This window comes from Thamnophis sirtalis, unplaced genomic scaffold (genome assembly GCF_051295495.1).
Source record: "Thamnophis sirtalis isolate CommonGarterSnake01/CBP01778 unplaced genomic scaffold, rThaSir2_p1.2 scaffold_2, whole genome shotgun sequence".
Taxonomy (NCBI): domain Eukaryota; kingdom Metazoa; phylum Chordata; class Lepidosauria; order Squamata; family Natricidae; genus Thamnophis; species Thamnophis sirtalis.
In genome coordinates, this window is record NW_028261382.1 from 174279521 (window position 1) to 174303722 (window position 24202).

General features: G+C 44.4%; 1 protein-coding gene across 1 annotated transcript; it reads right to left on the reverse strand.

Moving 5' to 3' along the window:
• Positions 1-345: 345 nt before the first annotated feature.
• Positions 346-23674, reverse strand: BPHL (biphenyl hydrolase like). The gene is made up of 7 exons (XM_087703876.1): positions 23501-23674; positions 18457-18560; positions 16684-16850; positions 12960-13113; positions 6876-7007; positions 1711-1834; positions 346-559 (listed from the first exon to the last, which is right to left on the reverse strand). Exons 1-7 carry the CDS (start codon positions 23593-23595, stop codon positions 472-474), a joined length of 864 nt encoding a protein of 287 aa, XP_087560002.1. The 5' UTR covers positions 23596-23674; the 3' UTR covers positions 346-471.
• Between the last annotated feature and the right edge of the window lie 528 nt (positions 23675-24202).

Genomic DNA, 24202 nt, shown 5'->3' on the forward strand with positions numbered 1-24202 from the left:
TTTGAGAAAATATTCCCACTTCTAGCAGTTTTTTAATCATTTCCCATGTCCCGGAATTGTTGGCATACATCAGTTTTGCTCTCATTTGGAGAAAGGATAGCAATAGCAATAGCAGTTAGACTTATATACCGCTTCATGGGGCTTTCAGCCCTCTCTAAGCGGTTTACAGAGTCAGCATATTGCCCCCAACAACAATCCGGGTCCTCATTTTACCCACCTCGGAAGGAGGGAAGGCTGAGTCGACCTTGAGCCGGTGAGATTTGAACAGCCGAACTGCAGTCAGCTGAAGTGGCCTGCAGTGCTGCATTTAACCACTGCGCCACCTCGGCTCTATGAGTAGGACAAATAATGAGTAGGACAAATAATGTATGTTCCCTTGTTGCACTCTTTCCCTTAAGAATACAGTTTGCTGTTGCCAGTTTCATTTTGAACTATACCAATCTCTCAGGAAACAGCAAAGAAATGGGTGCTCTACACAAGAAATTCTTCTACCATTTTGTTAAACTCTTCCGCAAACCGTAGGTGTAAATTATGTTTTCCTTCAGGCATAAAATGCAACCTGCAACAACAAAAGGTTGAATAGGTTAAAGTGAGCCAAGGAAACTGGTGATTTGCTGTTTTCCAAAATGACACTAAAATTAGAAATGGCAGCCAATGGAAATCCCACTTTTGTCATTCTAGGACAGTGGTTCCCAAACTTGGCAACTTTAAGACTTGTGGACTTCAACTCCCAGAATTCTCCAGCCAGCTGCGCGAGCGATATCAGGTGTACCTAGATACACCCATGTTACACCTATCCTCCGCAAGCTGCACTGGCTTCCCATCTGTCTCCGAACGCGCTTCAAGGTGCTGGTCGTTACCTTTAAAGCCCTACATGGCTTGGGACCTGGATATCTGCGGGACCGCCTCCTGCCACATACCTCCCAACGACCCATAAGATCTCACAAGCTGGGCCTCCTTCGGGTACCGTCAATCGGGCAATGCCGGTTGGCGACTACTTGGGGGAGGTCTTTCTCTGTAGCTGCGCCAGCCCTGTGGAATGATCTCCCCGCAGAGATCCGGACCCTTCCCACTCTCTCGGCCTTCCGGAAAGCCATTAAAACCTGGCTGTTCCGGCAGGCCTGGGGCTGTTGACCCCAAAAATACGGTCGAGCCCCATTTAGAACGGAGTGCATGGTGTGCTGTCTTTAAATCTATCTTTTCTTTCCCTCTATTTTATTTTTTTAAAATTTATTCTGTACTGTAAGCCGCCCGGAGTCCTACGGCATATAAATGTTATTAAACTTGCAAACTTGCAATATTCCTTCCTCCTCCTATTTTCTCCGCAACAACCACCCTGTTAAGGCAAATTGGGCTGATAGAGAGCGACTGGTCCAACTGGATTTTCATGCCTAAGACAGGACTAGAACTTGCAGATTCCTAATATCTAAGCTAGCACTAGACCAAACTGGCTCCCAATTTGCATTCTCAAGCAGAATAAGAGATTTGTGCTTCAGGGAATCTGCAAGGTGAACTTAATGTGAAAGGTTCTTTAATTCCTTAGCTATCTTGGAAATATTTGTATATTTCTGCAGCACCCTTAAAAATGTATGGCACCTGAAGTCACCTATAATAAAAGCAGGAGGACGCGGGGGGCGGTGAATGTTTTACAAAATGATAAATATTCATTACATCAGATTCTCACCCAACCAGTAAGGGTATGAGACTTACCGTGAACCTCCGATATGCTTGTGGAGATATTCTGCATGAAAACGGGGTACCAATGGGTCTTTCTCGCCATGTATAATTAGCGTTGGGCATTTAATATGAGGCAGCAAACGCTGACAGATATCACCTGTTGGAGGAACAAGAAGAATATAAATCCTTCCATTCCCCACTATCCAGGCAGAGCTGAAGAAGGCTTCTTGGATGACAAGTGGAACATCTTCGAAGAAAAACGAGAAAGTCCTGTGGCCTCTTGAAAAAGCACCTTTGGGAAAACCATGACTTGGATGGCTGAGAATCTCCATAGGGCCCAGGCAGTGAGCGAAAATGAATCTCTTTATTTAAAACAGGCAAAAAATGTGACAACAGAATGTGCAAAACAGCTGTATTTCTCTAACCTTAACATCACTGACGAGCAATTTGGAATAGCCAGTGAGAGCTGCTTGAGAGCCTTGTTTTAATCACAGCTGCAATTTTTTGCGTTCTCTCCAGATTCCCTCCCAATAATGAACGCTTCAGTTAATCAAATGCAGACAGTTAAATGAGAAGAGCAGTTTAATCCAATGGCATTTTATATCAATAAGATGATCCCAAACTTTCTTTTCAATATTTATTTTTTTTGCTATCTAGCGAATGCAAACAAAATATATTGTGGCTGATATAAACGTGTCACTGCCTCTCCTCCACGTAATAATAAATCACGTTTATGATTTGCCTAAAGAGAACCTGGTTGAGTTTCGTGGAAACTGAAGATTATTTTGCCTTTGGGTTGATTAGGTTTAGGTTTATTAGATTTATACGCCGCCCTTCTCCCAAGGACTCAGGGCGTCGTACAACATTAAAAGAAACACATAATACAAAAGTTAAAAAAAAATTAAATAGAATATCCCAAACCCAATTAAAATTGACAATGACATTTTTTTTAAAAAAAAAATCGAATTAAAATTAACAGTGATCAATAATTTATTTTGTTTTGTTCAGGCCAGGCTGGCTTGCTGGAAAAGCCAACTTTTTAGGGGGCGTCGGAAGGACCGGAGGCCGGGGATTATACGAAGCTCCGGGGGCAGCTCATTCCAGAGGGAAGGCGCTCCCACAGAGAAGGCTCTCCCCCTGGGGATCGCTAGCCGGCACTGTCTGGCCGACGGCACCCTGAGGAGGCCAACTCTGTGGGATCGCACTGGACGGTGGGAGGCTACCGGTGGCAGTAGGTGGTCTCGCAGGTACCCTGGGCCTAAGCCATGGAGCGCTTTAAAGGTCATAATTAGTACCTTGAATCACACCCGGAAGACAACCGGAAACCAGTGCAGGCCGCCTAAAAGGGGTGTAATATGGGAGCACCTAGGTGCCAAGGTGCGCGGCTGCATTCTGGACCAGTTGAAGCTTCCGGGTGCTCTTCAAGGGCAGCCCCATGTAGAGAGCATTACAGTAGTCCAGGCGAAAAAGGACGAGGGCATAAGTGACTGTGCACAAATCATCCCAATCCAGGAAGGGGCGCAACTGACGTACCAGGCGTACCAGTTCTTGGTTTTTTTAAAAAGTAATCTTCCTTCATCTGACAAAGTAACCAAACTCTGTGACCAGTCTAAATATAAATTGCAAAAAATAAAATAAAAATCCAAATAAATTACCAGTGTTTCATTCTGTTTTTACATGTTAGGCAGTTGTATTAACCTCTAAGCCACAAGCTCTCCTCCTTTGTCAGCTGAGCCAAGGAAATGATTAAGTGTTATGTCAAAGCACCTGGTATGCCCAAATATGGGAGGAAGCGAATGTTTGTGTGTGTGTGTGTGTGTGTGTGTGTAAACACACACATACATATCCATATATGAGAAGGGAAAATAAACAATGCCCGATTTATATGCCATTAAACGTAGTCTGCACAATTTAAAATTACACTTGTAACATGATTCAAAACATTGGTGTATCCCTCCCGTCTCCGAATATATCTAGAAGATTAAGTCTTGAGGGCCTTTCTTCATACGTGGGAGAAACAATGTTCATATACATGATCTGGTGTAAGCACAGGCCCCCAAAAAATACCTACGCATGAAACTTCATGGGTTTTTGAAACAAGGCAACTGTGCCAATGACCATAATGAAGAAAAGTCTGTTAGGTAAATCTAACGTTTTCATCTGAACTTTGAAATCACAGATTAGCATTTTAGGCAGAATTACGATTTTAAAGGGAGTCTTGTTGGGCATATAGGAAAACTGGACATTATTTCTTCTTAAGATTTGCTACCCACCTTGGAAGTGACTTCTACGAATCACCAAAATGTTAAACAGAGGGTAGTAATTACGACCGCTTTATTCCCCAGTCTAGAGGTTAATTCTATATCTTTCCCCTAATTTAACCTTTCCGTCCTTAACATGTTGAACAACAATTCCAAGCAGAAAGCACTTAAGGTGACCTTGTTGGAAAAACCCAACCTGGTGGTAATTAGTTCTGAACAACTATTGCTTTTCAACTACTACTGGCAATGATTGACTTAGCTCCGGAGAAGCAGAAGTAGGTAAAGTTAATACGTACCATATTTAAAATGGAAGTAAAACAACACAAGCAACTCATATGCAATAAAGCAGCTTCTTGTTCTCCCCTATATTCCTAGCAGAGGTTGTTGTTGTGTGTGTGTGTTTGGGGGAGAGGATGGAGACATGTTAGGACGTTTGAAAATGAAGCTTTCTTTCACCCTCCCTCTTCTCCAGGTGAACCGAACATTCCTCAGGTTATGAATGAATTAGAATAATTAGAACAATCACACCTGTGTTTGTTCTTATGATCCAGCCTGGAATTAAGAAGCAGAAACCAGTCTGTGACTTATATCATGTGCTTTGCAGAGTATAATTGACTCAATAAAGGAGGAATGAAATAGGAGCATTTGTTGGGCTCCAAAACATTTTTGTTCCATTCAAGAAACAGAGCACATCGGTAATTCTTGATATATATATATTTTTAAAATTACTCTCCAAGGGAAGTTAAGATGCCAGCCTATGATAAATGCTGAGTTTATGAACTGTTTATGAAGCTGAGTCCTTCTATCTACCATAGAAGACAATCGTTGCCTTGATGTTTATTCTTCATCAGGGAAAGGAACACTTCAGATGTACTGTGTGAATTCACAGTGAAAGTTGGCCCGAGTAATTTATTTCACTAAAGGTTGGGTTTTCTTTGTGAGGCACCACGTGGCCAAATTTGATTTTACGACTGTTTTTATGATCGTTTTGAGAGCCGAGGTGGCGCAGTGGTTAAAAATGCAGCACTGCAGGCTACTTCCGCTGACTGCAGTTCAGCAGTTCGGCTGTTCAAATCCCACCAGGCTCAAGGTTGACTCAGCCTTCCATCCTTCCGAGGTGGGTGAAATGAGGACCCGGATTGTTGTTGGGGGCGATATGCTGACTCTGTAAACCGCTTAGAGAGGGCTGAAAGCCCTATAAAGCCATATATAAGTCTAACTATTGCTATTGCTATCGTCGTAAACTGTGCCGTGGTCATCAAGTGGAATATGTGGTCGTTAAGCAAACCCAGCACATCTAATGGGCATTTTTGCCATTGCAAATCATAATCATACGACCACGGGGTGTTGCAACCAGTTGTAAGGGTAAATCAGTTGCCAAGTGCCTGGAATGTTACTACGGGAGGTCGTGGGGCAGTCATTAAGGACTATCTACAATGAGTTTATAATGTTTCCATGCAGAAATCTATTTCTAGATGTTCTTCCAAACTGTTGTAAGTACTGTTCCTACAAACTTCCTGTACTCTACTTCAATAAATACTTCACCCTTTGGCACTTCGAGTTCTCCACTCAGAGAACATGAGGGGGGTGATCACAAGGTTATACTTTACTGTTAAGGGCAGTTCCTGCGATCAAATGGCCCCCCAGCTGTGGCGCAGTGGTTAAATGCAGCACTGCAGGCTACTGCTAGATCAGCAGTTCAGCGGTTCAAATCCCACCGGCTCAGGGTTGACTCAGCCTTCCATCCTTCCGAGGTGGGTAAAATGAGAACCCAGATTGTTGGGGGCAATATGCTGACTCTCTGTAAACTGCTTAGAGAGGGCTGAAAGCCCTATGAAGCGGTATATAAGTCTACTGCTATTGCTATATTCCGACTCAGCTACTGTGAGGGAAGGGCAATGCTGATTGAGGATGATGGAATGTATAACACCTCTTGAAAACATTAGGCTAGGAGACACTTCTTTGTTCGTTCCCAGTCTCTATGGTCATCGAGGGGTGCAAAGGGCTTGAATGAGCTCATTCAACTTCCTCAAACATAGCACCAGTGGTGGGTTTCAAATTTTTTTAGAACCTCTTCTGTAGGTGTGGCCTGCTTTGTGGGAGTGGCTTGCTGGCCATGTGACCGGGTGGAAATACCTTGCCGGCCATGTGACCAGGTGGGAGTGGCTTGCCGAACATGTGACCGGGTGGGCGTGGCCAACTTGTAAAATGTGGTGAAACTCACCTAACAACGCTCTTGCTTAGCAACCAAAATGTTGGCTCAGAAACTCTGGCATTGAAGCATGCAAGTCTTAAAGCTGTCAAGTTACAAGACCTTTGCACCCCTAACCCTTTAGAAAAAAAAAAAACTCAGGGGTGTTCAAACTTGACAGCTTTAAGACTTGTGGACTTCAATTCCCAGAATTACTCCACTAGTCATGTTGGCTCAGGAACTCTGGCATTGAAGCGTGCAAGTCTTAAAGCTGTCAAGTTACAAGACCCTTTCACCCCTAACCCTTTAGGAAAAAAAAACCCCAGGGGTGTTCAAACTTGACAGCTTTAAGACTTGTGGACTTCAACTCCCAGAATTCCTCCTCTCGCACTTCATCTTGATGATGTGCGGACGGACGGGGGGAGGGAGCTGGAACCGGTTCTAAACGGCACAGTAGATTTGTGGAACCTCTTCTATAGAAGAGGTTAGAACTGGCAGGAACCCACCCCTGCATAGCACCATGATCTTCTGAAAGCAACTATGCTATGCCATGGACCCCCTTCCCCACCAAGTCTCTCTTTCACATGCAACTTTTCCTGAAAACAGCATCAAGAGAAAGATGGCAGGAATGAAAAGTTGCAGCAAAGGCAGGAGGATAATGTATCTGGGATATGGGAAACACAAAAGTATTACTTTAAAAAAATATATGAGATAAAACAAACTAGGCCACAGTACCAGGTTCTTACCATTTGGGTTTTTCATGAACTGGGAGATTCCATCTACCCAAGCTGAAGATATTTTGCTGAAATATTCATGTCCATACATTGCTTCCAAAGGCTTTCTTGCTTTTTCACTCCATTTTGAAACATCACGGAGACCTGTATGTAATGATAAGATATAGTTTCCCCTTTAGTATTATCTCTGACCTGGTATGCAATTTTTAAATGCCTGTGTGAGCATTTTGAACCCACAGGGTATTTTAAAAATGATCAAATGGCTTGAAAATAATTAGAGACTCTTTAAATGCATACGTTATACTTCATATTTTGATATGTTGGCTGCTGAACTGAGATTTTTATATATTTTATATTGTTCTTAAAACGTATATTCTGGGGAACTGAATCAACCAATGAGTATTTGAAGAGGTTAAATGCAAAAATCCCTTTATTCAATTTGGATTATCCAATTTATTCAATTAATTACGGTCTTCAGACTATTATCTGATTACTTGGATTTGATCCATAAAAGTTTACAAACCTGCTTTCGTAAGATTATTTTTTCTAATCTTCAGGCATTAGAAATCTCTCTGGGGTTATTGTTGCTCCTCTTAAATATGACTTATCTCTTTCGAAATATTTGCATTGGAAATGTTGTTTGTAATAGGCAGAAAGGTTTAACAGATTTCTAGATTATTGAGAACCGTAAGGCAGGATTTCTAATGACTCAAATGAACAATTGTCACTGTAGAATATTTAGATAAATATGTAATATAAGCACAGAGGGTCTATAACAATTCGCCATGCTCCAACTCGCCACAAGATAACTCACCATTCTCTGTTGGACAACTCAACATAGGACGACAAATGTTACTCCTCACATATCTCTCATGTCTCAATATTTCTCATCACATACCGCAATTTCCAAGTACAAAATGAAATTTACCTAATTAGAATACATATTGCCCCCTGTCACTTTCTACACTGAGACTATAAAGGAAAACATAATTTTCCTCCTACCTATAGGCATCTGCAAGGGGATGAGAAAACATGTATTGTGAGATCACAATGGAAACCATGTGACCTATTATGTCTACCCCAGAGTTAGGCTTTTGATATTTCCTTATTTGGGGATGATTGTGGTATGTATAGATGCCTGTTGTGGCCCAGCAGGAGCCGTTGGAGCTGCCACCAGACTCCGACAGCGAGGGGCCCTATGAGTCGGCTCTGGAGGATGTGGAGGACCCTGGACAGGGTTCCAGCTCAGAGCAGGGCGCAGAGAGGCTGGTTGGCCACCAGGAGGCGCCAGAGCCTTGGACCGGTGGGGAGGAGACAAGGGAGTGTGATCCGGACATCAGCAGTGGGGTGGAGCCAAGGGAGTTGTTCCTAGATGCCCGGCACCGGAGAGCTAATAGGCGTAAGGAAACAATTACACAATTACAGGAGGTAATTGCACTCAGCTGGTGGTCATTAGGCTCCTCTCCAGACTATAAAAGGACTGCTTGTGCACACACCCCTTTTGCAGAAGTCAACGCAGGAACTAATGTTGAAGAACATTACTGTGAGCTTGGCAGGCTGGATTGCTGCCAAGGCTTATCTGTGCTGGATTGCTGCCCAAGCTTGTCTGTGCCGGTTTGCTGCCAAGGACCTGTCTGTCTGTTAATTAAATGCCGTAACTTATCTTTGGCTCGGAGTGTGTGTTGATGTGGTACGAAGGGGGTCAGAACAGATGCCTATATAGTAAATCCCATCCATACCTCATTTTTTTTTCATTTAGTCTAATAACTAGCTTTGGCAAACTCAAAAGCCGCTTTTATATCCTTTTATGATAGTTTGGTTGGTGGTGTGGTTGGTGGTGTAATATATTTCAGGATTCTATACCTAAAGCCTTAAGCAGCTTCAGAAAAAGCATTTGGATCCCTTTGATTTAACTCTTTGAACATGGAAAATGTTGCCTAGATCCTGCTCAGCCACTCAGTAAATTGGTACAAAAGGATTTTACATATAGTGGTGTTGAACAGAATGTACAGTTTCATATTTCAAAATTACACAGACAACCATAGGAAACTCATGAGCTATGCAAATGAATTATCACAGCAGAGGTGGGTTCCTACCAGTTCGCACCTGTTCGGTAGAACCGGTTCGTCAAATCTACCGAACCGGTTAGAAGAGGTTCTACTAGTGGACCCGGAAAGCAGGCCACACCTACAGAAGAGGTCCCAAAAATTTTTGAAACCCACCACTGGTGGGTGTGTAATGTCCCACAGTTATCTACGCATTAATAATGATCTAATAATATTTCCTTATACATTTTAGGGACCTTTCCTTACATAATTGGTGTTTTCTTTCATACTTTTGGATTTCTAATTTCTGTTTCCGTTAGTTGGCAATTGCTAAAACCAATCCCACGTGAAAAAGTATTCAAAGCCTTCTTGATTTTAATTGTCAGTTTATTTATTCCTGCACATTGTAATATTCATTCATTTACATATCTCTGTTTTTCCACTGTTGTGCAAACACAATTCCAGCAGCTGCTAGCATGTGTAAAATTAAATATATATTATAATCCCTTTCAAATAGCCAACAAAATATTTCTGGTTTTAATTCCATATCTTGCTTTACGATTGCTTCTAACCACTAACTTCTGAATAGCTCCTTGGACCGACCTAAGTACTAATTCATAATTTCATATCCAGTCACATGGGTGGCAAGCCACTCCCCTCCGGTCACATGAGCAGCAAGCCACTCCCATCCGGTCACATGGGTGGCAAGCCACTCCCACAAAGGAGGCCACACCCACAGAGTAGGTTCCAACAATTTTTGAAACCCACCACTGGATCACAGGGACACATTTGAACTCAAAGGATGCGTAGTAAGGGAGTTTTTAAACTAAACACTTCCTTAGAGAAAGTAATCAACATTTGGACCATTTTCCCATCCAGTGTCTTTAGCGGTTAATGTAGCCTATTAAATATTTATCACCTTCAGATGCTTTAAGCAACATTGGAACCTGTCTTACAAACCCATTTCAGAAATCTTAGCCGCAAATACTTTTTACCAAGGAAGTAATGCGCCTGCTTAAGTGGCATTTGCTGAGTAGAAAAGGAGAAAATGTATAATTATTGTACTAATTGGATTATTTTCTTTCACAGAGTAATCTGTTATTCTAGAGATTGTAACTACTTTAATTTCTTGTGCCTGCTGCGCTATTTCTCATTAGGAGAATCTAGATTTTTTTTTAAAAAAAACAAACAAAGTGTGTAGTAGTTGTTTTTGTGTACACCATGCTACTTAATTAAGTAAAAGTATCTTGTTCGGTTTGCTGGGTTTTAAATCTATCTTGGTCTAGAATAAGGCTCAAGTGAAAATTACTCATTCAGTTAAATGCAGTTAACAAGGGGTGGTGGGGGGAGAAGGCAAAATATTTTATTTTTGATTGAAATTTTTTGATTGAAAATATAGTTATTCTTTTAAAAGATATATGCGTAACATGTGCCTATACTAAATATTTATATAAGCATAATATATATGTATGTGTGTGTGTATATGTATGCATCATAATTTAGCAGCGTGCCGTAGGCAAATGCCCAGTTGCCAAAGTGTCTCAAACGGATTTAGAGATGAGGACATAAGTCATGATTCTGAGATCCTTCCATTATGAGCCAAGGTGGCGCAGTGGTTAAATGCAGCACTGCAGGCTACTTCAGCTGACTGCAGTTCAGCAGTTCGGCTGTTCAAATCCCACCAAGCTCAAGGTTGACTCAGCCTTCCATCCTTCCGAGGTGGGTAAAATGAGGACCCAGATTGTTGTTGGGGGCAATATGCTGACTCTGTAAACCGCTTAGAGAGGGCTGAAAGCCCTATGAAGCGGTATATAAGTCTAACAATTGCTAACAATTGCTATTCCAGGTGCGGTGTACTTGATGTTACTGGATGATCTCTTCCAATGGGATCATGTACATGTTCAATAAATAAGGGAGAGATTTAAACCCCATGGCACTGCATATCGAAGAGCCCAAGAGTTGGCTCAAGGTTCAAGGAGATCTCATCTCACAGGAAATGTCTACTTCATCGACGTCTAATTTAATTTAATTTAATTTATTAGATTTATAGGCCGCCCCAATCCCGGAGGACTCCGCCCAGCTTACACAGAACAAGAAAGAAAAACAAACAAAATCAAATAAAAATAAAGATTAAAATTCTCAACACGCATACATTCAAATTGGGGCTGGACCCTACATAATAAGGTCAACAGCCCCAGGCCTGCCGGAACAGCCAGGTTTTAACAGCTTTTCTGAAGGCCATGAGGGTGGGTGAGGTCCGGACCTCTGGGGTAGCTGATTCCACAGGGTCGGAGCGGCCACAGAGAAGGCCCTCCTCTGAGGCCCCGCCAGCCGACACTATCCGGCTGACGGCGTCCTAAGGAGGCCCACCCTGTGAGATCTTATCGGCCGTTGGGAGGTATACGGCAGTAGGCGGTCTCGCAAATACGCTGGTCCTGAGCCATGTAGGGCTTTAAAGGTAATGACCAACACCTTGAATTGCGTCCAGAGACCAATTGGCAGCCAGTGCAGCTCGCGGAGGAGAGGTGTAATATGGGTGTATCTCGGTACACCCAATATCACTCGCGCGGCTGCATTCTGGACTAGCTGTAGTCTACGAACGCTTTTCAGGGGTAGCGCCATGTAGAGCGCATTGCAATAATCCAGCCTTGAGGTGACAAGGGCGTGAGTGACTGTTTACAAAGTCAAATGCCTTCTGACATGACTCTGCAGGATATTACCCCATCCACTCTTCAGAATCCGTTCAATTGGCTTCCTATTGCAAACACATGTGGATTTTTATCTGTCAAATGCCTTTCTGAAAGGTAGTAGCAGCCCTCTAGTGGTTCTTTCAGTTTATTCTCCCCTGACACAGTCCTGGTTACCCTAAAAAGATTCGCTTTGGCTAAAAAAAGTGCCTAAATCGGATGCCATATAGCCAAGGCGGGTGGACAGGGCCACCCGCGATTTCCGCTACCGGTTCAGGTGAACTGGTCCGAACTGGCAGAATACCACCTCTGATCTTAACCCACAGAAGGGACATGGGGAAGAGAAAGTGTCTCAGAAGGAACCTTCCCTAGTTCTTTTGGAACCAAAAGGAAGGGAGGAGTGAAGGTCTTTCAGAGTTGCAAGATTCCGTTGGTATAACCTTTCAATAAAAGTAAAATTTAAATTGTAAATTTAATGAATTGATATGCCGCCCAATTCCGAAGGACTCCGGGCGGCTTACAAAATACAACACTAAAAGATAAAAAAGTAAAAATAGGGAAAGAGAAAACAGATGAAAAAGCAGCACATCATACACTCAATCTAGGTGGGGCTGGACCTCATTCATGAGGTCAACAGCCCCAGGCCTGCCGGAATAGCCAGGCTTTAGTGGCCTTTCGGAAGGCCGAGAGAGTGGGAAGGGTCCGAATCTCTGGGGGTAGATCGTTCCATAGGTTCGGAGCAGCTACAGAGAAGGCCCTCCCCCGAGGAGTCGCCAGCCGACATTGTCCGGTCGACGGCACCTGGAGAAGGCCCATCCTGTGAGATCTTATCGGCCGTTGGGAGGTATGCGGCAGAAGACGGTCTCGCAGATATCCGGGTCCTAGGGCATGTAGGGCTTTAAAGGTGATAACCAGCACCTTGAAGCGCGTTCGGAGACCGATAGGGATCCAGTGCAGCTCGCGGAGGATAGGTGTTACATGGGTGTATCTAGGTACACCCGATATCGCTCGTGCGGCTGCATTCTGGACCAATTGTAGCCTCCGAACACTTTTCAGGGGCAGCCCCACGTAGAGCTACTAAGTAGAGTTACTACTCCTGGTTTGGTTTTATGTCTGGACTACCTCACTGGGCTGACAGATACCCTGTTTCCTTGAAAATAAGATCTCCGCGGATAATACGCCCAATTGGGCTTTTGAGAGCATGCGCTAAAATAAGCCCTTCCCTGAAAATAAGCCCTCCTAGAAAATATTGCAGCACAGCAGAATGATAAGACCCCCCCTGAAAATAAGGCCAAGCGCTTGTTTTATGGGTCAAAAGAAAATAAGACCCTGTATTGTTGTTTTTGGGAAAACACGGTACATACCATTGTAAATTTTCACATCCTCTTCTGTAACGGTCGCATTGGCTCCCCACACCACCATTTTGCGGATCAAATCTGGATATTTTGCAGCTGCAACGAGTGCAGTTATTCCGCCGTCACTCCATCCCAACAAGGAGAACTTTTGGAACGCCAGCGCCTTGTTGAGCATAAGAGAACAGATTGGAAATAACTCATGACAACCAGCAACACCAGAATTGCTATTGGTAAGCAGTGCGGTTGTGTGACAACGTATTTTATCAATCAAACATTTCTTTATTTCTTTAAAAAAAAACCACACACACAAATATTTCATCATTTGTCAATCATTAAGACATTGAAGTACAATTTTTTGTGTGTGTGTGCCCCTCCCTCCCTCCACCCCCCCAACCCCCCCTACCTCCTTCCCCCCCCCCGACTTCCCAGAACCCGTACACGGTATGGATTTTTAACTAACACAGTCTAAAATCTATTGAGAAAAAAGAAATAAAGAAATTAATGACATCTCTACATTGACCTTAGCTTCTTCTTGCTGAACTAACTTTTAACAGTTTAAATCATTTCTGATCTTAAGCATAGGCTAACTGGAATTTCTTGGTCCCGTATTTATTTTGTATATAGTCAATCCATTTTTTCCAGTCTTGTTTATATCTCTCATTTGAGTGATCTTTTAAGATATGCCGATATTTTAGCCATCTTGGCTAAGTTTGTCACTTTCAATGTCCATTCTTGGATTGTAGGCAAGTCTTCCTTCTTCCAGTATTGCGCCACCAACAGTCTTGCTGCCGTTATTAGGTGCAGAATCAAGTTAGTCTCTACCACTGTAAAGTCAGTACTTATACCTAGTAAAAATAACTGAGGAATAAACTTTATCCTTCTTTTAAAAATAATTTGCATGACCCACCATATTTTTATCCAGAATGCCTTAACCTTTTGGCAGGTCCACCATATATGATAATATGTAGCATCGGTGTAACAACGTATTTTATGACTGCATTGTTTCAGCAATTCCAGTCCAAATGGCCATTGTTAACCAAGGACTATCTTTATTGCCTAGAAATCTCCAGTGACTTGTTCTTGTGGCCTGTCGGCTGCCGGAGGGGAATCAGATGAAGAAATCAGATGAGAAGGCGCTGTGGGAGTCAGGGGTCAGCATCAAGGCAATCTGAGAGCTCCGAGGGGGAAGAGGGATTGGAGCTGTCAGAGAGAGAGAGAGACAGGGGCAAAGCCTGGGCTGTCCATCAGCCATAAGATGGAGAGTCAACAACTCCCAGGTCTGGAAATGGCTGATGAGGAAGAGGAGGAACCGCTGGGTCCAGTGCCTGACGGGTGAATCTGCAGAAGGCAGAGGAGAGGAGAGCAGCAGAAATCTATGGGCCGGTACTTGGGACGGAAGAGCCACCGCTACTAGCAATGCCCCCCGCTAGCTCTGGGGATCAAAGGCAGGGGGTGGAGATGAATAGGTGTGGCAGACAACTATTCCTCTCCTTATCGGACGGACGTCTTAGCCTGCACTGGACGAATCCTGTCTGGAAACTATCAGAATTCTTCTTGGAATCTGCAGCACCTTTTGAGCACGTGTGGGCGTATCTCCGCTGCTGGAAGAAAGCAAGCGCACCTTCCAGGACTTCCTTTGCAAATGTGGGGTGAGACAGAGAGGAGGGGGGCACTTCAAGAGGAAGGGAACGAGCGTTACTTAACACATCACTTACGAGACTTTGTAGCCTGCTGTGAGAGAGTGGCTGCCGGCACTCCTAATAAAGGGAATGTTTAGTTAAATACGAAGGGCTTGTCGTGTTTGGAAGCCCAGTCAGAACACTTGCCTAGGCAGCAGGGGTGGGTTTCAGGCGGTTCGCGGCGGTCCCCGCGAACCGGTTGGTCGGCGAACCCGGAAGTAAGTAACTTCCGGGAACGCCGAAGGATCCGCCCGCCCGCGTTTCTTACCCGGTTTTGACGAGTTCTGCGCTTCCGTGCATGCGCAGAACGCATACAGTGCCTGTGCGATCCTCCAGGAGCAGCTGGAGCATCGCACAGGCGCTAGTACGCATGCGTGCACTGCGTGCGTGCACGAGGACGCCGCCGGCCCCGTTCCAACCGAACCGGTTGCACCGGGGCGAGAAACCCACCCCTGCTAGGCAGTCACCAGGAATCAACACTGTCACATATTAACACATATTAACTGTCACTACTACTACTACTACTACTACTACTACTACTACTACTACTACTACTACTACTTATTATTATTATTATTATTATTATTATTATTATTATTATTTTGCAAAGAAGTTGATGAAACTGTTGATCACATACTCAGCTGCTGTAAAAAAATTGCGCAGACTGATTATAAATTGCGGCACAATTCAGTAGCACAAATGATCCACTGGAATCTGTGCAAAAATTATAATATTAAAACAGCAACAAACTGGTGGGAACATCAGCCTGAAAAAGTCACCGAAAATCAGATGGTCAAGATCTTGTGGGATTTCCGTATACAAACAGACAAAATACTGGCGCATAATACATCAGACATCACACTGGTTGAGAAAAATAAGGTCACAATCATAGACATCGCAATACCAGGTGATAGCAGGGTCGATGAGAAGGAGCATGAAAAAAATCACAAAATATCAGGACTTAAAAATAGAAATTCAACGACTATGGCACAAACCAGCAGTGGTAATTCCAGTGGTAATCGGCACACTGGGTGCTATTCCAAAAGCACTGGAATTACATTTAAAACAGTTAAAAATTGACAAAATCACCATCAGTCAAATGCAAAAAGCCGCACTGCTTGGATCTGCACGCATATTACGAAAATACGTTACGACGTCCTAGGCCCCTGGGTGGGACCCGACTAGTAACCAATGCCAAATCTGGCGAAACAGCTGGCCGCTGTGATACAATTGTATAATAATCACAAGACCCTAGGATGCTGTAACCAGCAATCAATACATGCCAGTTTCCAAATGATTGTAGGGATGTTGCAATGATTGTAAGTTACAATGATCAGCCAAAGGTCACTTTTTCAGTGCTATTGTAACTTTGAATGTTTGCTAAATGAAAGGTTGTAAGTCAAGGACTACCTATATAGCACCAATGGCCTCAAAGAACATCTTTCTGGGGAAACCCAAATAACTATTTCGTTTTTCTTTCTTTTTTTTTTCTCTACCACCAGACAGCACTGCTATAGTTTCAGATGTTTACCTAAACCTCGTGAGAGACAACTTATCCAAAAAGTGGAAACAGTGCGCTCGTAAGCTAGGTTTCAGTGACCCGGAGCTGGACGAAATTGACCACGACTACGAACGGGATGGACTCAAAGAAAAGGTTTACCAGATGTTCCAGAGATGGCTGATGAAGGAAGGCAGCAAAGGGGCAACGGTGGGGAAGTTGGCCAGAGCCCTCTTTGCTTGCGACCGGAGAGATCTCCTCAATAAGTTTGTCAAAATATTACGAAAATACGTTACGACGTCCTAGGCCCCTGGGTGGGGCCCGGCTAGTAACCAATGCCAAATCCGGCGAAACAACTGGCCGCTGTGATACAATTGTATAATAATGTCCTCTGTAGAAACATTCTGCTTCTGAACAGGTTCAATCTTCATTCCCATGAAGTTTCAAAGGCACAACCTTTGAGGTTCTACTTGCTGATTCCCCAAACTTCATGTGCAAAATTCTCAGTAATCAAAGGTTTCCGAACTGGGTTTGAGAGAAGCCCGAACATATTTACCTGCATCAAGTCAACTGCATCTTTTGCGTCCCTTTCAAAAAAGTCTGGAGGAAAATCTCGGACTGGAGGGATTGACTTCCCGTATCCTCGAGGATCCCAGGCCACAACAGTAAAAATCTCCTTGTTTATGTTCTTCAGCTGTGGTTCAAAATCAGTCCGACCGCTGCCTAAATCAACAGAATAAAAACACTGCAAGATTATCATAACCAAGAGAGAAACTTATTTCACGAGTATTAATATGTGCAAAAGAAAAACTTAAGTCCCCAAAGCACGATCAAATTAACTCCTCAAATTATGTCTGCAATTGAGCCTAAAACATATGTTGCTAAGCGAGACGTTTGTTAAGTAAATTTTGCCCCATTTTACGATTTTTCTTGGCACGGTTGTTAAGTGAATCATTCCATTTGTTGAGTTAGTAACAGGATTGGATTCCCCCGTTGTCTTTGCTTGTCAGAAGGTCGCGAAAGCTGATCATGTGACCATGGGATACTGCAACCGTCATAAATATGAGCGTTGCCAAGCATCTGAATTTTGATCATGTGGCCAGGGGGAGGCTACAATGGCCGTGTGAAAAGTGGTCACAACTCACTTTTTTTCAGTGCCGTTGTAAATTTGAATGGTCACTAACTCAATTGCTGTAAAGTCAAGAACTTCCTGTATCTTTATGTCTCTTTTTTGACTATTAGGAAAGCTAAGAATCGTCCTTTTTTGCCGCACTATGATCAATTTCACTTGTTATTCTCCAACCATTGTAAAAACCAACCATTTTTCCCTTGGCTTCCTCCTCACAAACTCACTGCCACTGGCTGAGTGACTATAAAACATCACTCTCTCTCCAGTGGAAAGCTAAGCGGTGTCCTACAGCGTGACCCGATAAAAGGGCGAAAGACAAAACCACGGCCGACTAAACCGCGTTGCTAAAACCGCAACGTCATCAACGCGTCGACAACAGCACGTCGACAGGAGGGCGATTTACAACAGCGCGGCGGCAGAAGGGCGATTTAAGTTAAGGTAAGGGTTAGGTTTAGGGTTAGGTTTAGGGTTAGGTTTAGGGTTAGGTTTAGGGTTAGGTTTAGGGTTAGGTTTAGGGTTAGGTTCAGGGTTAAGTTCAGGGTTAGGTTCAGGGTTAGGTTCAGGGTTAGGTTTAGGGTTAGGTTTAGGGTTAGGTTAAGGGTTAGGGTTAGGGTTAGGGTTAGGGTTAGGGTTAGGGTTAGGTTTAGGGTTAGGTTTAGAGTTAGGTTAAGGGTTAGGGTTAGGTTTAGGGTTAGGTTAAGGGTTAGGATTAGGTTTAGGGTTAGGTTTAGGGTTAGGGTTAGGTTTAGGGTTAGGTTTAGGTTTAGGTTTAGGGTTAGGTTTAGGGTTAGGTTTAGGGTTAGGTTTAGGGTTAGGTTTAGGGTTAGGTTTAGGGTTAGGTTTAGGGTTAGGTTTAGGGTTAGGGTTAGGGTTAGGGTTAGGTTTAGGGTTAGGGTTAGGGTTAGGTTTAGGGTTAGGTTTAGGATCATACTGTTTCCTCATTTAGGAAACAGTCATCAAAAACCCTTGGAGATCTCTTGCTATCAATCAGAGGTAAACCAATAAATTTTTATCTCACCTTCAGTCTATTTGCATAGTTAGGTTAATCAACTTAGAGAGTTAGATAATTAGTTGTGTCTAAAAGCAATTATTTTAGAGTCATGCACGACTATAAAGATCTTCAGACAAACGTATCGATATAGTTTTTGCATATATTATCCATTCCAAATCAGTAGCATAGTACAAGTGTTAGATCCCTACCTAACATGCCAGGGAGTAGGAGCACAGCATGATTCCCATTTCCAGTTTGTTGGTAGTGCAGGTGGGTCCCATTCACTTCTACTTTTGCTGAGGTTATGTCAGTGCTGGAAGAAATAGCTTCAATGGTTCAATCTTTCATATTCCATCTTTCTTCCCAACAGCAAGCACAGTTCTCCCCTCTTCTATTATCTTCACAGTAAGGCACTGTATGCAGCGGGAGTGTCAAACTCGATTTAATTGAGGGCCACAACAGGGTTGTGTTCAGGGGTGGGTCCCTGCCAGTTCTAACCTCTTCTATAGAAGAGGTTCCACAAATCTACCATGCCGTTTAGAACCGGTTCCAGCTCTCTCCCCCTGCCCGTCCGCACATCATCAAGATGAAGAGCGAGAGGAGGAATTCTGGGAGTTGAAGTCCACAAGTCTTAAAGCTGTCAAGTTTGAACACCCCTGGGGGTTTTTTTCTAAAGGGTTAGGGGTGCAAGGGTTTTGTAACTTGACAGCTTTAAGACTTGCGTGCTTCAAATGCCAGAGTTTCTGAGCCAACATGACTGGAGGAGGAATTCTGGGAGTTGAAATCCACAAGTCTTAAAGCTGTCAAGTTTGAACACCCCTGGGGTTTTTTTTCTAAAGGGTTAGGGGTGCAAGGGTCTTGTAACTTGACAGCTTTAAGACTTGCGTGCTTCAAATGCCAGAGTTTCTGAGCCAACATTTTGGTTGCTAAGTAAGAGCGTTGTTAACAACAAAATGTGTTGTTTTACCACACTTTACAAGTTGGCCATGCCCACCCAGTCACACGACTGGCAAGCCACTCCCACCCGATCACATGGCCAGCAAGCCACTCCCACCCGGTCACATGGCTGGCAAGCCACTCCCACAAAGCAGACCACACCTACAGAAGAGGTTCTAAAAAGTTTTGAAACCCACCACTGGTTGTGTTTCACCTCAAGAGGTCAGAGTAGCCGTGGCCAGAGTGGGCCCGGACGGTTTGACGTCATTCGTGTTAGGGTGCCTGTGGTGGCCCGATTGCTCTGCTAGCAAAAACAGGCTCCCAACCTCAGTTTTCGGCTGGGACGGCCTCCTGCAGCCCTCTGCCAGTGAAAACTGAGCTCGATAGGGCCCTCCATTTTCACTGGCAGGGGGTTGCAGGAGGCCGTCCCAGCCGAAAACTAAGATTGGGAGCCCGTTTTTGCTGGAAGAGGCACCATGGGCTGATCCTTTGCTCTTTCCAGGGTGGCCCCGCGGGCCGGTCTAAGCACCCCACAGGCAGGATATAGCGCCCGGAGCCTTGAGTTTAACACCCATGGTACACAGTATGGCTCTTCTCTCTCTTAATGACACACACAACCCTCTAGTGTGTTCAATTTGAGGTATAGTTTTGTGTTCTGACCCCCCCCTCTTCATACACCAAAGCACGCCGAGACAAAGATACTTCAAGGATTTATTAACACAGAGACTAGACCTTGGCAACAATCCAGCACAGACTAACCTTGGCAGCAATCCAGCCTGCCAAGCTAGCCATGAGAGTTCTCCAACTCTAGTAAATACGTTGACTCCTGCAACGGGCGTGTGCACAATCATTCCTTTTATAGTCTTGAGAGGAGCCTAATTACCACTAGCTGAGTTCAATTATCTCCTGTAACTGCGTAATTGTTCCTGACGCCTAGTAGCTCTTCGATGGCGTGCATCCAGGAACAACTCACTGCGGGCTTCTGGATCACTCCCCCTTGTCTCCTCCCCACTGGTCCAAGGCTCAGGCACCACCTGGTGGCCAACCAGTCTCTCTGCGCCCTGCTCAGAGTCGGAACCCTGTCCAGGGTCCGCCAAATCCTCCAGAGCACAATCATTCCTTTTATAGTCTTGAGAGGAGCCTAATTACCACCAGCTGAGTTCAATTATCTCCTGTAACTGCGTAACTGTCTATTACGCCTATTAGCCCTCCGTTGCCGGGCATCCAGGACCAACTCCCTTGTCTCCTCCCCCCTGCTCCAATGCATGACGTCAGGAGCACACACCCTTGTCTCTTCCCCACTGCTCCAATGCTCAGGCGCCTCCTGGTGGCCAACCAGCCTCTCTGTGCCCTGCTTGGAGTCGGAACCCTGTCCAGGGTCCTCCACATCTTCCAGAGCCGACTCAGAGGGGCCCCTCGCTGTTGGAGTCTGGTGGCAGCTCCAACGGCTCCTGCTGGGCCACAACAGTTTTGTGTCTTAAAGCTCTTGTCTATTCCAACTTTCCAACTCAGATTTTTGCAACAAGGTATCTATTAGGCCCAAAGCCAGTTGAGTTACCTTGAGCCAGATACTTTCTTTCAGCTTCTTTCTTTCTAAAAAGCAGGCAAGCCATTTCTGAAAATCCTTCCGAGAAAACTGAAAGGATTCATTGTGTCCATTCATCAGACACAACTGAATGGAAAAAAAGGGGGGAGGGAGAGAATCTGCTAAAGGTGTTTTCCAAAATTCCCAGTCGGCAAAACCAACAGGTATTTTTTGAGTGGCAATTCCAACATTTTTTTGTGGACATAAGGTTAGGAAAGGATATTTAATCACAATAACATACTGATTGATTCGCTGATTATGTGAGCCGAGGTGGCGCAGTGGTTAGGGTGCAGTACTGCAGGCCACTTCAGCTGACTGTTATCTGCAGTTCAGCAGTTCAAATCTCACCGGCTCAAGGTTGACTCAGCCTTCCATCCTTCCGAGGTGGGTGAAATGAGGACCCGGATTGTTGTTGGGGGCAATATGCTGACTCTGTAAACCGCTTAGAGAGGGCTGAAAGCCCTATGAAGCGGTATATAAGTTTAACTGCTATTGCTATTGCTATGAAAACCAAGAAGAGTTTCCATAACATTATCATGGCTGCCCTGTTGAATTTTTTGCTTGTATAAGAGCCGAGGTGGAGCAGTGGTTAGGGTGCAGTACTGCAGGCCACTTCAGCTGACTGTTATCTGCAGTTCAGCGGTTCAAATCTCACCGGCTCAAGGTTGACTCAGCCTTCCATCCTTCCGAGGTGGGTAAAATGAGGACCCGGATTGTTGTTGGGGGCGATATGCTGACTCTGTAAACCGCTTAGAGAGGGCTGAAAGCCCTATGAAGCGGTATATAAGTCTAACTGCTATTGCTATTGCTATATGCCATCAAATTGGAATCAAGTTAGATCACAGAGGGACACCTTCTCTTGGGTTTTCTATTCCCAACCTGGACCTTCAGCTGTTCTCAAAAGTGCACTGATGGTGGGAAAGGCCACAATAACTACTAAAGCCCTTTGCAAATAAGAACTGCCTTGTTCTGAATTTGCACACACCAGGTTTTCTCAAATAAACTTGAATTTTAGAAGGAAGGGCAGGGCTGCCTCTGCCAAACAAAAGGAATCAGATTTCTCCGTCAAATAAAAGGAATCCGGATCTCGAAGGAGCAGGGAAGAGTTTAAATTACATGTCCACAGATTCCAGCTGAGCACAGCACACTTCGTATCTTATCATACCTGTGCATGTATATAATATTTCGCTTCTATATCTACACACCTTTATACACAGCTCTATATATATTTATATATAGTTTTTTGGCTTAATTGGCTGTCATTTTTTAAATTAAAGAATAATTTTAATTTTATTAACTCGTTCGGAAACTTATTCTCCCAGACAGCTGTTTGTCTAATGGAGAGGGGGGTGGGTGGGTATAGATGCGATTGTTCTTCCCCCAGCGATTATTCCTGAAGGCTTTTGCAGGTGTTTTTCCCACTGGCCAATATATTATTTCGACAGGTGAGTTTTGCGGAGCCTCTGTAAAAGCAGGGGGTCTCCAATCTTGGCAACTTTACGACTCGTGGACTTCAACTCCCAGAATTCTTCAGCCAGCAGGTGCTGGCTGAGGAATTCTGGGAGTTGAAGTCCACAAGTCGTAAAGTTGCCAAGTTTGAAGACCTCTAAGTGGAGAGATTGCAGGAAGGGATTACAAGAGAGTAAATTATGCTGTCTGGAGAATTCTGGGAATTGAAGTCCACGAGTGTTAAAGTTGCTAAGTTTGAAGACCTCTGATCTAAGTGGAGAGATTGCAGGAAGGGATTACAAGAGAGTAAATTATGCTGACTGAGGAATTCTGGGAATTGAAGTCCACAAGTCATAAAGATTCCAAGGTTGGAGACCCTTGCGTTAAAGGAAAGACTGTCTAGAGCAGTGGTCTCCAACCTTGGCAACTTTAAGACTTGTGGACTTCAACTCCCAGAGTTCCTCAGCCAGCATGTGCTGCCTGAGGAATTCTGGGAGTTGAAGTCCACAAGTCTTAAAGTTGCCAAGTTTGAAGACCTCTGATCTAAATGGAGAGATTACAGGAAGGGATTACAAGAGAGTAAATTATGCTGCCTGAGGAATTCTGGGAATTGAAGTCCACAAGTCATAAAGGTGCCAAGGTTGGAGACCCCTGCATTAAAGGAAAGAATGTCTAGAGCAGTGGTCTCCAACCTTGGCAACTTTAAGACTTGTGGACTTCAATTCCCAGAATTCCTCAGCCAGCATAATTTACGCTTTGCTGGCTGAGGAACTCTGGGAGTTGAAGTCCATAGTTCTTAAAGTTGCCAAAGTCGGAGACCCCTGCTCTAGAGCATTAAGGCTTTTACGTCATGCGATCTTAAATCGGATTCATACGACCAGACTTCGTCCCATTCAAGAAACGCGGGTTCACAAACCTAAAAGGCACACACAGTGCACAAATTAATAGGCACACACACACACACACACACACACTAACAAACCATAGCAAGGCTGCCAAGCGCTTCGCTTGGACCTAAACCCTCTCCGGGTTTGCAATGAAGTCCTCGGGGCCCTCTAAATTCATGCAATCGATCCCCCCCACCCCTAATTCAGCCCACCGCATCTCCACCGCACCCCCCCCCCGCCGCCCCTTCGCCGCGGCATTAAACACGTCCCCGCTTTTCTCTTGCGGCCAATCCCGCGTGCGCACTGCGGTTTCGCCCCCCCCCCCCCCCATTCAGCTCCTATAAGTGGGTTCCTCGCGTCTCTCGTCCCGTCCCGCGGGGCAATTTGTTTTTTTACCTATAGGCAGCCGTCGTGGGTCTCGGGACCGCTGCCAGCGTTGCGGAGCTGGAGAGGTGCGAGAAGAGGCTCCGCAGCCGCGCAAGTCGAGTCATTTTTTCCCCCTTCTTTCCCACCCGCAAGTCTCGTCTTGGGCGGTTCCGCCTTCCTCGTTTGCAGGGAAAGTGACCGCAAGGGGGCGCAATCTCAATTGGGCTTTTCAACCCAGCCATGGTGCGCATCGTTGGCTTCAATTTTGCATGCCTTTCACTGAATCCAGGGCATTTTATTCATTCATTCATTCATTCATTTATTAGACTTATATACCGCTTCATAGGGCTTTCAGCCCCAACTGACCCTAGTTTTGCTTTGCTAATTTAGCAACATACATTATAGCATGGTTAGCATGCAAGGTTCCAATTAATTATGTGGGGATTATTATCTTTGTATCTGTGTAGGAAGTTATCACCCAGCCCTCTCCCAGAAAAATGAAATATCCTAGGAAATATTGAAAAGGCAGAATATTTCTCTGGATGTGAAAAGGAAGAAACGTGTTTTAAAAGACAGAATAGCTTCCTGTAGCTTCCTGCCCATCCCCACTTTGTCAATGGGCCATTAAGAAGGCCAAGCTAGTCCACTTTACATAATAAAGACTTCTCCACTTCAGCTACAGGAAAGCATGATAATATTGGCCGCAACTGACGACGTGGCATCTGAGAACTC